At 33.0% G+C, this 16,082-nt stretch overlaps 1 protein-coding gene and 2 long non-coding RNA genes across 3 annotated transcripts in view; 2 read left to right on the top strand and 1 right to left on the bottom strand.

Moving 5' to 3' along the window:
• Positions 1–553: 553 nt before the first annotated feature.
• On the top strand, positions 554–1,231 carry LOC125385974. The gene is made up of 2 exons (XR_007225776.1): positions 554–731; positions 815–1,231. It is a non-coding gene; the product is annotated as an uncharacterized LOC125385974 (long non-coding RNA).
• Positions 1,232–4,028: 2,797 nt separating this feature from the next.
• The window catches only part of LOC100645226 (putative phosphatidate phosphatase), a 54,291-nt gene continuing 42,237 nt past the window's right edge, over positions 4,029–16,082 (bottom strand). Inside the window, exons 6-8 of the mRNA XM_048410233.1 lie at positions 13,869–14,045; positions 12,801–12,896; positions 4,029–8,086 (exon numbers count right to left, since the gene is read on the bottom strand). Coding sequence (XP_048266190.1) covers positions 8,024–8,086; positions 12,801–12,896; positions 13,869–14,045 — 336 coding nt within the window. The 3' untranslated portion in view covers positions 4,029–8,023. The remainder of the gene's footprint in view (positions 8,087–12,800; positions 12,897–13,868; positions 14,046–16,082) is intronic.
• LOC125385971 lies at positions 13,897–15,509 on the top strand. The gene is made up of 2 exons (XR_007225773.1): positions 13,897–14,035; positions 14,818–15,509. It is a non-coding gene; the product is annotated as an uncharacterized LOC125385971 (long non-coding RNA).

The raw sequence follows: 16,082 nt of genomic DNA, 5'->3' as shown, positions 1-16,082 counted from the left end.
CGAAAAATGAAATAATTAGAAATTCATAAATAATATTTATTAAACTAGTTATTTATCATGACAGTACTGATTTGATATATATCTGAAATAAATTGAATGATTGAACTATTATTCGAAAAACATGTAGTGACTCAGATTATTATTCGGATATTTCAAGAATTTTTAACACTATTTAGCTTGTTTTTTTCTTAATTAAGAGATGTATATACATTAAATAAATAAAATACATGTTTTTATTAACTTCAATATTTGTTTTAATATATAACAAAACATTCTGCTAGCTGCCTATTATAAAGAAATGTATACAACAGTACTGTTTCCCACATTATGATTTTCGAATAGTAATGCATGTCATTGTATGTACCAAAGATCTTTAATAGAAGAGATGAAAGGATTTAAGATGACATACATATATGACATTTAATATATGGTACAATATACTTACTCTATTGAAATAAATTACAGATTCTATGATATATTGGCTATGAAATAAATAATATCTCATCTGACGGGAAAATAACATAGTTGTAAATAATGAGGTATTAAGGCTAAGTTTCATATAAACACGGTAAATTAAGTACAGATACACTCTCAGTTGCTTCTCTATTAATTTAATTCGATTGTGTGACTGCTCTTAAATAGTGTTGTCCCCATTTCTTTCAATCGCATTGTAAAATGCAATTCTTGTTTGAAGCGATGTTAATTCGTTCTGAAATTTAAATAAATTTTATGTCAGTTCCATAACGATTGTTCTCCTTTTCCAATGAATTAAATTATTATTTTATATATGTGTCATAGAATTTTATTCTTTCAGGATTATTTCATTACAAAGCTAGCGAGTTATGACAAAGCAGAGGACGATAGATAAAGCACAAATTAGCTAGCTTCTGAATTCCATGAAATACATGCAGATAAGCTTATAAAATTAAATGCAGACAAAACAATACGGGTGACTGATTAATAACCATAAAAATGTGTGAACGAACCCAAAAAGTGATATAGGAATAGGAAGAGAACACTGCATAAAGGCCACTTGTGTCCTTGTCTAATAAATCATGCACATTCGTGCAGTAAAGTATAACGTGTAAGTCTAACACCGATTAACGAGCGGCGTTAGTGTGCATATTTAATTAGACAAGGACAGAGGGGTTCTTTTTCTCATATGACTCGCGTTCTCTTACAACATAATGTAATAATAAACAATAAAGTAATTAATAAAAAATGAAATAAATAACGACATATATAATAACATAATTTTTAAACTTCAACATTATAGGAATGATTTATTATCCGTGACAATATGACTTTGCAACGATAAATGTAATTTTAACAATAACGATGAGTGAAAAAGGGAACACAAAAATTTTGTTCTTATTTTCAGCCCTTAAGTAACGTAAAACAAGAAGTCCTAGTTTTATTTTCTTTGAATAACCTCAAATTAGAAGACAGAATGTCCTCTTTAGGGTTATAGTTGTCGAGATAATGCGATTTTTTCCATAAGTTACAGTTAATTTTCGCGTGATCGAGTTAAAAACGACGCGTGGTACCCTTAAGTAGCTTCGCTCGCTACTTTGAAAGCCTCTAATCGCCTGCTGCGAAAATGAGACATTTTTGCTAACATTTTTTAAATCTTTATGGGCATCCAATCTATCTTGAGGGCAATCGGTCCTAGAGAAGCGTTGTTTTTTTTTAAATTACGTAAAATGACTCCGGAAATCGATTGAAACAAGTTCTTACGATAGAATGACAACTGCAAGTTTCTTTTTTTTACAACTAAACAAAAGTATAGTTTTCGCTATATTTTAATCAAGCACTTGAATATAAAAATTTTTGTTCATTTGAATATCAAAATATAGGTCTTTCAGATAGCGTAGAAGGTCGGAAGATAAACCGAGATAAGCTGATACGTTTTTATTGCAAATTAAAATTTTTCGCTTCGTAAATTAACAAATTAATTGTACGAAAATTAACAGAGGAATCGATTCGAAATTTGCAACACTACTTTCGTATGACTAATACTTATTTATTACAGAACCTTGATATTGTACGACAATTTTAACTAACGTTGAAAACAACTTAAGAAAAAAGGACTTCTTTTTCGCTTTTTACTAATTTTCAACCTAACAATTGTGCTTACCATAATGAACAGGTCTCATTTTCCAGATAATTTTATTAGCTACAACATTCTACTGAAACTTTTTCACGTACGACAAATAGTTTCAAAGATATAAAGCGAAATGTAAAAAAAAATCGTGTTTCTTTCGTTTAATCGATATTTCGTTAAAGGAAAATTGTTTTAAAGTCGCTTATTTTATTCTAAATATCGTTTTGAATTATATGCAAAAAAATTTCTATTATCAATTTGTTCCTGGATCTTTTACGCTTAATTCGACTGGACTAATAAGACAACAAAATTTTTCTTTTCCTACCAAAAATCTATGTATTTTGTGTACGTAAATTTTTAGCGTTTTTCATCGTTAGAGTTTAAGGGAAGCATTAGTACATATAGTTATTACATCATTTTTGCTCGTCGATCTTAAAATGAACTTGAACTTTATATTTCACTTTTTTCCAAACAAAACTCCATTCTAGATTGGTTGATTTTTGGTTGCTAATTAAATTATGAACTATGGGGGCATCGGGGAATCAAATCCGGGCCTTTTAATTATTTTTATAACTGGGTAACTTACCCATTATTCCGCTGCCATCCAATTATCTATGTACATATATAGATATTTATTTCAGCCTGATGGTATAGAAATTGGACTTAATTTTATATAGTTTATGAACATAAAAGAAAACTATAACTAAACTTACAAATATCTATAATAATAACATAAAAATATATCAATTCCTTGGTTATTTATTTCATCTCCTCTAAATATTTTATTTTTATATAAACATTTTCACCATTACAGTTCATGCATCCATTTATTTATCCCATTAATCATTACCTATCTATTATTTAGCTTGTACTTTATTTCTCAAAAAGTGAACTTTTCTTCACCCTTGTCTTTTGCCCTTCCTCTTATTCCTACTCTTCTGCTTCTTCCTTTCTATTCCCCGCAAGCAGCTTAACGCTTCCATATTTGCACCTTCATCGGAAATTTCCTCGACTTTAGGTTCCTCCTTCCAATCCATCAACGAGTCTTCCCCTTTTCCACACGACGTACTATCGTTTCACCTCCTCTTTCAACCAGAATTTACTCGCCTCTTCAAAGCTACGCATCTGGCCCTCACCAAAACCATCCTCCACTTATCTCTAGATTAATGACTTTGAGTGACGATAGCAAGTACTGAAAACTATCTTGCTATTGAGCTAATAACGATAGCAGCAATGAAATTTTTTCACTGATCAATTTTGTCGCCCGGGAACATTAATCTAGATGAAGTAAATGAACGAATCTTTAAAACCAGTTTCACGAATGTCATCTTCCATTACACGAATGAGAAGTTATTGGTAAAAGGCAGCTTCGGTAACCCTGTATTATGTACATCATTTTGTCCCTGGATACATTTACGTAAATCGTGTTCCGGTACAATTAAACTAAATTCGAGATGTAAACGAAATATATTGGTAGCCCTTGTCGAACTTGGTAATTTTTAAACTTCGAATTTAGGTCAGTTTATTTATTTATTGCGAGAAGTCGACGTAAATAAATCTGAATTTCAAGGAAATTTATAAAACACATAACACATATTTTGTTGAAAATGACAACGCAAGTTCGTGATCGCCATCCATATGCAGATGCGCCAGTTACAGTAAATAGTAACTAGAAGATAGTTCTAGATACAATCGATAGATTTAATCGATAGGTTTAAGATGTTCTTTTGTTTTTATCCCTAGTGCATGTAACAAAGTGCAATAAAGGTTTTTCGGCTCAGAACGGTGTGATAGATTTATCCAAAGAATAAAATAATAGCTGTTATGATCCTACCTCTAAATACAGAAATAACAACATATTTTCCAATTTATCCGGTTAATCGATGATATCCTCTGAATCGGTAATTTATCAATAACGTCAGAGACGCACGTATAGGAAGTTTTATTTCAACATTTCGTGTACAAGACAGTTCCGAGTAGTACAAGACTAATTTCGCATTACGCTCGTGTTTGAATACTTTCGACGTGATTCCTCGTATTCTTGCGTATACGAGATAATAAGGACCATCATTTATAACCAGATACCTATCGGTATTATTAATGGTAGAAAGAGTAGATTTTATCGATGCTGTATCCTCTCTTTGGATACGAAATGCCGATCAAGAAGGATCACGTGTGCCACTGTTTCTGCTTAAGTGGCGTGTACTGGTCAAAGCTACTATAATGTATTTATACCTCGTCCATTTTACTGTTCGTGAACCAGTGATGAACGATTTCGTCTCAACGAAGAGAAGCCATCGTTATTTATACATATTACCGTACGAATCGAATTTAAAGGAACGGGTTTAAAGATCTTTTTCTTTCGTTAAGTAATTCCAGTTCGATGATTTATCGCATCTGTAAATTATCTATCTGTAAATTATCTACTTACATAAATTGAATTGAACGTAATTCGTCGCTACCGTGTGTGTAATCTTCAATACTCTGGATGCATCGACTCTTCGGATTTTTTTTTTTTTAACGAAATCTTAGTTCGTAAGCTGAAGCAGTAATCGTTCGAAATGCTCCTCTTCTTCTCACCTGAAGGCTGAATTTTTTAATTACGTTCAATCGTATTTTCCTTTTGATCGTTCTTTGAGGATCTTTCAAGTATGCGCAACGATGCCTTAGAATATATCGAAAGAACAATTTTGAAGAATATTTATTCACTTTCAATATATTTCATGTATTTAGACGTTATATGTATATCGATGTTAATCGAATAGAACTTAGAATTATTACGATACACTGACGCTTTATCATTTCAAATAAACTTTTCAACAGTATCTATCACTTTTTATATTTTATTTATTAGACGTTATATACCAATGTCAACGATTACTTTCATCGAATAAAACTTAGAATTATTAATATCTTCGTTATCACAGCGATCGAAATTTCGATATTATTTCATCGAAAGATGAGCGAACTTATTACTTCGATCTGATATACATTCTCAATCTGTGCAGAATTTAATGATCATGATATCACAATAAAACGGTACACGCGTTACAATTGTTTCCTTTTAACCAATGTTATTGTATTGTATATCGTAAACCCCTTGTTTACATCTTTGCTCGAAGTAATAGCAGGAGACTTGCCCTAGAATAAATACGAAACCCTTTAAGCAATGATTAACGATCCCTTCGTCTGTATGAACGAGCATAGGGAACATGATCCATCGTGCAAATCCGATAAATCGCGTTAGACATAGTTTATACTGCTAATAATATTCAACTCAGTCGTCTTAACTTGTTAACTGGGCGATTTTTTTAAATAATTAACGAAAGACGAATTAATTCGATCGAATTCTACGCAAATGTAAATGAGTTAATATATTTATTATCTTTAATATCAGAGTAATTATGAGAAAAAGAAGGAGGAGATAAATGAATTATTAAGTACAAAATATTGGTAATGCCAGCGACCAGTTAACTCGTCTTTCCCCAGTTAACAAATTAAGGAGCTACTTATATTTAGGAAATTAAAAACTACGTATCTTTCAACGTTTTTCTGATCCAAGGAAATGTAATTTTTAAGAAAAATGCTCGTCGTGCAAAATAGTGGATATTTAGGTTTTGCAATCGTGCAAGTTTTGCAAAAATATGGAGAAAAATATAAACGGTTAATTTTTATGTGTTATTTGCTGATGCAACAATTCGCAGATTGTTTTTAATACTTTTGGTATCGCTTTTGATAGTAATCGCTTAATGGTAAAACGTTTAAAGCGTTTAAATATTTGACAGGCTTGAAGATACAAAAGATATGAAAAGAAATTGACAATTTCCTGGATTTATGTAGCTCCTTAAGAATCGATTCAACTTACTTCGCGTTATTTTCTTTTTTTGTTTTTATTTTCTCTAATATTTAAAGAATATGAAAGACACATTGCGAAATTAAGGCTTATCGTCTTCTCTTTAGAGTTTTTTTTTTTTTTAATTTATCGTCTAACGAAATCAATCGTATTTTACATTTAACAATTAACATCTTATTGACCGCCAATTTGCATTACAGCAATTAAGATGCTGGTATTTTATTAGGTAGAAACATTTTATTTGATTTCTCGTGGTTTGGAATGTTCGTCAAATATTTTCCACGAGCACATTAATATCTATAAATATTTTACCAATTCCATTTAATTATTTTGAGCTTGTTTCATTAACGGTAATCGTAATTTAATCTTAATTTCCAAAGATAAAGTTATCGTAATTATCAGAAGATCGCTTAGTTAATACTAAACATCTAATAACGTTAATAATAAAATTATCTATGTATAACAATAGAAATTTAACGATTAAAGAATACAATATACCACCCCTTGTTCGTAAATTTTTATTTTCTATTACATTTTATAGTTCGAAGTTGAAAGTACGGTAGAATGTAAAAATATTCATAAATTATCTAATCTAACTTATCCCATGAATCATGTTTCTCGTGAATTTTATTCGCACTTGAACGTAGTTGTATTTTTATCGTCGTATAACTACGCTACGTGTAAACAATTCGTTTCTTCGATTACAAAATACTCGAACGTCATTTAATGACCTATCAATGCGTACAATAAATGTAAAAGGCGTGTAAAAAGAAATTGAACAAACGTGGGCATACAAAAAAGGAAACTCATTTTCGAGAACACGCTGAAAGAATACAAAGATTAATGAAATATATTTTGAAGTATTACTTCATAGCGATATATACTTGTGTCAATTCACGATTATTACTTATATCGTAATAGTATCAACTGTTTCTAAATTTTTCATCGTCGTTTGCTTCGAGTACAAAAAGTTATAAGTAAAAGTTCAAACGAGATTACGTACCTAGAATAAAATCTAATGAAAAAAAGAAAAATAATTCTCGTAATTAAATCACATTATACATATATTTACAATACAAGTTCATAATAATTTTATCATCTTAATGTTAAAATATTGATAAGCACGTATTAAAAAATGTCTCGTTTCCTTTAAAATATATAAATATCCTTCATCACACCCTTTATTAACTCACCATAAGGAATCAATATTGTTTTTTTTTTTTAAGCAACGTACAAACTATGTTAATTGCCAACAACTCAACGAAAGGCAAAGGCGTGTTTTATATTATCAATTTCATATTTTTGAAAAAAGAAAAAAAGAGAAGAGTAAAATATATTTGTCACGCGTGTCATACGCACGAATTTCAATTGCGAGATACAATCATAGGAACAAGATCAACGGTCAATAAGACATTAAAATATAACATATTTATATACATATATAATATGTTAAAGATATTATAATACACTTGACTTATATTTTAACGCAGACATAAAATTAACCCTTCGTACGAATAACAAGGAAAGTGCTTCGTTATTCTAATCGCAAATCAGAATACAGTAGCACGTTTCGAACGATACAATAATTTACATATCGGTCAATTCCGACAATATTTTCGAGCTTGGCTCCAGACGTGTGAAAGAAAAAAGAGAAAACAAACCACATATTTAGTCGTCGATTTTTCGATTCGAGAAGGAAGGTAATACGCTAAATTTAAAAGGTGTCCAAAAGAGTATGGCGTTACATTCGTTTCATTGATAAATCGGGAATGTACTGTACGTAAAAAATCTTGTGTCACTCTTCCTGGATCTCTATTACTATCGTTTCTTAATTATATTTCCTATTTTAATCGAATACTTTTCATTTCAGACAGAATGAAGTTTCGTAATGCTTAGCCGCACGGACGAAACTCGCAGAAATTCCTATGACATTATCTCTTAATTAAAGTTTTAAACGAAGTACAGCTATGATCGTTGATCGTGAAGATCAGCTTTGTAATTCGAGTAGCTCCTCCCTTCGTTTATTTATCTTTTCCAAAAAAAATCCACCATCTCGTTTTTCATTTTTACAACATTACGGAGAACTCTTTTCTATTTAGCAGCGTTCCGTTTAACGTAAATGTAGTTTCCTGTAAAGACGACATCGATTATCTATTTCTATTCTCTCACCGTTCCAAAGCATTTACAGATTTAAATCGAAAGTTTGTTCCAGTGATATCGAGCCGGATAAAAATGATACAAATTCTACAATACGTAGACTCCTACCAGAGACACGAATCGGTTTGGAAATACGATGGAACAAAGCTTGCAAATTATTATCACCGTTATTGCGGTGATATCACTATTATTATTAGCTTACAAGGCAAATTATTTTCTCTCGGAGAATATGGTCATCGTATTTATAAACTATGTATAACTGATTTTTAAGTTTTAAAATATATAGATAAAAGTGGTAAAAAGCGATACTGAAAGTTCGTTAGATTAGTAAGATACGGTCTGCAAACGCAGAGCAATTCCATATTTTTCCGTTTAATGCGCGCGTAAGCGTTCTTATGTTATACATACGGTTGATTGTAAGTAATCATTAATAGTATCTGATTAATAAGTCTGAGAGGAACATGAAGCGATAATATTCTTGGCAATTAATTCGTAGAAGTGCGTTATTAGAAGCTACGATTGCGGTATTATTTGCGGATGAAAGCTATTGCTTATGAAAGTATTATACACGTTAGGCTGTTCGTAAAGTTTCTAATGGACAATCCTGTACATCTGCAATTCCAGCAAAAAAGGCAACAATGTTGTCTTCGAGAGCAAAATAATTTTAAAGATGTACGAAGATGATCGTCTTGATTAAGAACAATCACATTGCTTTGCGATTGGTTGTCTTAAAAATAGATTAGAAAAAAGCAAATGCTGCGAAGGAAATGGTAATTCGTTTAGTGATTCATCTAGTTCGATCGAGACTACGTACGAAACTCAGATATTTTGCTACGAATTTTCCAGATCCATCGAACGCAATTTTATCTTAATACGACGATTCGATTTAGAAAGAAATGAGGAAAACCTGAACGAATAATACATTTACACAAGATTTTTTACTTGAAATGAAAATAAAAATGATGAGAAAGGGAGATTTGCTCTGAAGAATCTTTGCTTTCGATTATCACGATAGTTTCGCTATGGTTAGCAAAGTAGTGGCCATGGGTGAAGACAATAATTGAAATATCACTTATTGGTCTCTTTCTGACATCCTTTTCGTTAACGAATCGAATATACGATATATATGCGATGTATATATATATATCCTTTATAAAATAAATAAAGATTTCTATCTTAACATATAAACGTACACGGTTTTGTCTACTACAACAGTGTACAGGTACACAATACTTCCAGTTGATGATACAGCAATGCCGTATAGTAGAACATCTCGGTTCTACTTCTACACAGGGTGAGTCACGCAATTATTACAAATCAAATTATCGTGTTGAAACTTTCATATCACTATACATACGATTCTTTTATATACATATAGGGTAAACCTTGAGTATTGAGGATCATCTCTTCTGTTTCTTAACTTTTTTAATAAACCTTTCCTAAATGGATTTTCCTTGAATCCTCTTTAACATTCTGTAGTAAGAGATATTTTCACTGTTTCAATAAATCATTTAAGAGTTCATATTTGTATGACATTCTTTCCTTATTTTCATCTATGCAGTATTCTAACATCGTTTCTTGTAAAAGAGATTGGCACACGCTGTAGAGTCTGGTGATACTTCGTTTCATGAGAAACCCGAAATGTTCGAAGACTTTCACTCATCGTTCATCCGTCTGTTATTTTTCCATACGTCTTTAAATAAATTGTCCAACATATAGTTTCATAATATCTCGTTTCATCAAATGAAATGGTCAAAGATATTTGGCTATTGTAACGGTTTACGTGGCTCACCTTGTGAAGCTTCAAAGCACCATGCATACGTTAGTATGCGTATATCATACGTAAATCGTACGATATAGGTACTATCTATATAATTATATCGAAAATGATTTAGAGACGCTAACACGCATACCTAGTACGTCGGCTATCCGAATTACGTAAAAAGTTTTAATAGAAAATCAATGGGCGAGAGGGTCGTCTCCTAACTTTTCTGCCTTTTCCACTCTTTCCTCTCGTCCTCTAAACACGTACGTCTACTGTATAATATTTAAGAACCTATACTTTCATAATCTAGAAATGTATACAGATTCGAAATGCTGTTACGATCTACGATTGTAAATTCAAATAGGATTATACATAGCTCCGTGGAGTTTTTCTAATTTTTATTACTAATTCGCTTACTTGCTCCTTCCTTTTATTTAACTAACGACCTTTACTGTAATACTTTGCATTAAACGTTCGTAATGAACAGTCCACTTATTATTGCATCATATATTTGCTATTACAACAGATTCCATTGCTTTCGAATTTGAACCAGAGATTCAAATAAACGCGAATCTCTCCACGCTATCGGAGATCTTTCTTTACAGATATCTTTTTTTTTCTGTGTTTTCTTTTTAAACATATTCTTAAGATAATATTGTGCAAATGTATTCGTAAACGATCACATTGAACGAATAATCAGGAGACTGGATGGAGAAGCGGTACAAGTGTGCCTTTTTCTTTTTTAACAACCATACAATTATTCGTATGGAGCAAACGAACAGATTGAAAGAAATAATTCACGTATCTTTAGCTAATTCTTTCTATCGTTCTTCTGCTTCTGAGTAGCTTATATATATATTAGTCGTATAATAAAATGCAAAAGTAATTATGTTGCTTTCTGTAACATAATTTGTTGGAAATGTTCAACGCATACAGACTTTTCTATATAGAAATTTATTTCTAAGTATCTGAAATTAAAGATATTATCGCTTGTACCACTTTCCGTCCGAGTCGCTCAATTATTTATATTTAAATCTACAATAAACTTGCAAACCTAACAATACGTACCATAATTGTCCAACAAGCAACGAATGATATTTGCGTGCTTCATCGTGCATCTTCAATGACATACTATAATATAATATACGTATAGGATAAAAAATGATCAATACTGAAAATTTTGCTACCTTTGCGACCTTTTCAAGAGATTCGACACTAATTAAGCGCAAAAAAAGAAAGAAAGAAGAAGAAAATAAAATCGCCTTTCGTATCTTAGCATATGTAGTACGTTTTTTAAAGTTAAACAACTTTAGCGTAAGTAGGATCAAGAGCACCAGATACCAACAAGAATATCTACCAAAATATAGTACAAGAATAAAAATGAACGTTAACACCGCGTTTGCCTGCTCTCCTTTCCAATTAAAAAATATAGCGTGCCTTCTCGCGAACAACGAGCGAACAATATATCCTCTACAATCAGGGGAAAAATATTTGCTCGCTTATTCTTTCTCCTTGTCTATAAATAAATAACGTTCAACAAGAAATAAATACATCTTCGCTGAAACTACAAACACGGTTGCATTGCCTGTACAAAAATTCTCGCATTAAACGCGACTATCGCGATAAGAGATTAACGATATTTGCCTATCATTGCGCTAACAACGAATTATACGTATAAGCAATAATTCGGTTACTCATCGATAAAATCGGCTAAAAAATAAAAAGAAACATCACCATCTAAAATAGACATAAAATAACAAGAACCAGATCTGTGCTAGATCTTCCTCGAACGGACAATTTGGACGAAATAAGGGATAACGACGACGTATCGATAACACGAACGTCCCTTCAACAAAGCTAGGACATCTACAAGACACATATAATATATGTATAGTTCGCTCTTCGCTTCCACCAAAAGAGAAAAGTAAGAAAAAAAGAAACGAAATGCAGGTTGTCCCGATAACCACGGCACAATCGGCAAGGGGATGATTCTACGTGGAAAAAATAGGTGGACAGTATAAAACAAAATTTACTCATACGGTGCTTCGTTTTTGATAGAATCGAATTTCAGAACGTGCCGATACGCGAGCTTAGCTAATTACCGATAAATACGAATAAACGATCGATGGAAGCACGTTGTATCGTTAGGCGCGGAAACAAGCGAAAAATGTTCAATTAAAATTGAACCGGCCTCGTTTTCGCGAGAATACAGTTTCGACGCGTTTAATTGATAATTGATAAACTTGCGAATTTCGTTTTCACGGCAACGAAGTATCACGCGAGAAAATGTTAACTCTGTGCTTTCCACTCGTTCTTCCACGTAAAATCGCTTGCTTATCGATTGGATCGTTAAAGGGACACTTAGGACATATAATAAAAGACGAGGGTTTGTATTAAAACTGACCACAGAAGCTCGATGGAAAGTAGAGAACGTTGATAAAAGAAGCTTGGTCGTAAAGCATCGTATGAAAAAGAGAAATTCGTACATCAAATAATCCGTTTCATCCCGTGAAATATTGCTGCTTTTTTGCTCCTTTCTCTTTGTTTTTCTTTTCTTTTTAATTGGAATTCGATCAGCATGGAACACCAGCCGATGATGATTATGATGATTATGATGGATCATGTTGAAACAGGCTACGTCTAGAAGAATCGCCGAGAAGGTGGGCGGATGATGAAGGGTCCCCAGCAGCGCGTAAGGCAGTTTCGCTGTCGAACGATAAAATTCGCGACACCGACATTCGGACACCGTACGTTTATCATATAACTCGACTTCAGGCGGCCAGTAGCATGTGCTTTTGTTCCCTGAGACCAGACTAGCTCCCCAGAGACAATTAGAAGACGAGTCACGGTCTTGGTGTGGTCAGCAAGCGAAGAGCTAGTTCGTTAGGTCAACAGTTGCGATTAGTAGAGCCATTATTCACCTGTGTACCGCCCCCTGTTTCGTAATCGGCTGCACGGCGTTTCTCTTCCATCAAGCAATGACTCCGATCTTTGAACAGGTTCGCCACGCAGTTCGCCTGCAAAAAAATGATTCCAAGATCGTCTGATTATTATTAGCCGTGTGTTTGTTCGGGAATTACGCGAGCCGTTCAAAGGCCACTATCGATCAATTCGGTAAATTGAAAAGCAGAAGGAGGTGACGATGTCATTTATCTTTGAAATTTACCAAACGCTATTTTTCAAGTTTGTCTGCGAACTTGCGGAAGTATTTTCTTTTCTTTTCTTTTCTTTTCTTTTTCTTTCTCTTCGTTGTTGAATTGGACGTTAATCGTGCAGGTGAAATTGAGGAAATTGACTGAAAATGGAGTCGATCGATTTCGCTTCTGGGAGACTCGCGTATGTCACATATATAGATCACACGGCTGCAAACACGATAGTCCACGATTTGTTCATTTTCTAACACGTGATATCATACAACGAAATAAATCACATTTTCCGTTTCACATAGGCAAGCAGTTTTAACGTTCGATGTTAAATATCGATCGATCTTCTATTACCAAAAATTGTGCTTATATCTGATCTTGGATCGTTAAACGTATATTTTCGCATCCTCTTCGAAACGATCAAAATATTGCTCGTTGTAATATTAAAACGTGGAACGCTGTTTTAGCAGCTATTTTTCAAAGACGTTAACGACCTAACAACGTTAAGAAAACGTAAAACGTTCTTTTCATTTCCAATTCTCTGCCTCTTAATCGCGAGGCGACGTTAAAATAGAAAAATCAACGGATACGTATTCGCGTTTCTCTGCTGCGATTTTCGTACACAGGCTGACCCAGTGAAATTTCCCTCGAATAAATAGAATGCAGATGAATTAGAGTTGCATTGTATGTACGCAGAGCGTCTCGGTATTGCCGATTAGTTTCCACGAGCGAATACGGCCAACGGAGGTCGTAAAAGTTCGAACTCGATACATCGTATATTTCATATTCACGATCGCGTGTAATTTACGATCGCACAATGGGATAGTTAAGGAGAATAATACTCACCACGACTAGTGCCACGATGGTACCAAGGGTCGAGCCGGCCAGAACATCGCTCCAGTGATGTTTATAATCAGAAACTCGTGACAATGCCGTGAACCAGGCCATAAGTATACACAGAAGTTGCAGGAAGTGTTTCAACAGCTTGCTACCCTTCCATGTCATCCTTAATTGTAAGTACAGCTATAGAACACCATAGAAACAAAACAAACATACAGAAATTGCACACACCATTGAAAGAGTTATTATGGAAATGGAACATTTTTTGTCCTCGTAACGTGGTATTGTCAACACTGTAAAAAAGCAGAGAAAGTAAAAGGTGTGTGCGATGCAATCTGCGAGATAAAGGCGAAGCATAGTAGGTTGGCGATGATGAAACGTGGTTTTTCGAAAGTGCGAAATTAGCCAATCGTGTGTCACGCGTATGTCAATCTTTTCAGCAACGAATTTAACTCTACCGTCGGTCTCGTATTTTCGTATCTCGATTTTCCTCTTCGGTTCCAAGAAAATTACAATAAAAAAAGATCTTCGTCGTTGTAAGAAAATATCTAACGGGAGGTGACGCGCGTTGAGTGCCAAGAAATTCCACGGTAAAACTGTTAGTTTTTTCGTTCGGTTTTCCGTTAGTCGAACGTACGAATCGTCGGGATATTTGTGTAAACTTTTTATAAATCTGAATCTGAGAAATACATTACAAAGCCCGTTGGAAGTACGAATTTAGCACTTGACAAGAGAGAATATCGTGTAAATTTACGTACAAATGTTAGGACATATGAACGATAGTACAAATAATGTCGATTTGTAGATGGAATTTACAAGATTGTTGATTTTCGATCGTTGATCTTGCGAAAGAGGAAAAAGCTGGAAAGTACCATCGATCAAATGATAGTTCGAACGATGTTGATCTGTGAATGGAATTCACGAGACTGTTGATTTTCGATTGTTGATCTTACAGAGAAAAGCTGGAAAGTGGCATCGACAGAAATGTCTCGAAGGAGATTATTGGAAATATTTCAGGATAAACAACGTTGTATGGTTATTCGCCGCTGCAAATAAAGAGAGTAAAGAAGATAGACGATTGGATGCTGCATAAACGACGGACAGGAGTTGAAACGAGTGCTGACAGTAGCGTCATTATTCTCAAAAAAGAAACAGAACGAACTGGAAATAATTGTCGATTTTGCGCTTTCCACTTGCCATTTATATTCATGTATTCGTAATTTTTTTCAAACTTTAGTCGATCTATTATCATATAAATTGTTTTCGAGCAAAAAAATTGTCAGAACGCCGGAAAGATAAAAATATATGGAATTCTACTTAATAAAAATTACGATAGCTTCGAATTATATCTTTAAATTATGTAAATTGCAGCTCCTTCGTAAAACAATTATCGTTAATTAATGGTCGATACCAAATGACCATCGATATACATAATCATTTGGTTAAATTCTCGTAAAAGTAATTGAAAAATTATAGGCACGTTAACATAATAATAAATGTTCCGTATGTCAATGATGTTGAAATTAAAAAGGGAAATATGCACAAAGACGTCGTATAAGGTGGATTTTTTACGCACGTTACGTAATGCTTGATATCATAATGATACACACGTGTAAAGAAATAACAAAGTACTCATTTACACACTTATGTTGTGGTACTCATTTATTTCTCTGAGTTGTTCGCTTCGGATATAGAGAATGACATAAATATTAAATAAGCATTTCATAATTTTGCTCGTGACAAAGTAAAAGAATCTTATATCATACCTATAACTTGCAACCAGCTTGAAAAGTAAACGCTGAACGTAATTAAAAAGAACGTAAATTTTATTTGCTTCCTCTGTTTAAATACTATTTTTAATTTCAATTGATGTTCATCAATTGTCATGTATATTTTGTATTTAAAGAAATTTAAAGCATTTGATAAGCATTAAGTCTCATCCGCTATCTATTTAATTGACAATTAATATCAATCGCGGAACAGATAATACAAGATAAGAATAATATTTTAGATTTACAATGTACATAAGGATATTTTCACCGTGTGAAACTAACGTTGCAAGCAAAACACGAAACTTTGATCGAAATAAAACAACGTGTACTATTTTCTTTTTCCAAATACATAACGTTTAAAATCTATGAAAATTTACATATCTAATGAGCATACGTAATTATAAAAATCATCAAGCACCATAACGTAAAAAATCACAGTGAGCTTGGG

This window comes from Bombus terrestris, chromosome 11 (genome assembly GCF_910591885.1).
Source record: "Bombus terrestris chromosome 11, iyBomTerr1.2, whole genome shotgun sequence".
Taxonomy (NCBI): domain Eukaryota; kingdom Metazoa; phylum Arthropoda; class Insecta; order Hymenoptera; family Apidae; genus Bombus; species Bombus terrestris.
The sequence above is the reverse complement of the archived record's forward strand: the minus strand, read 5'-3'. Positions and strand labels throughout refer to the sequence as shown.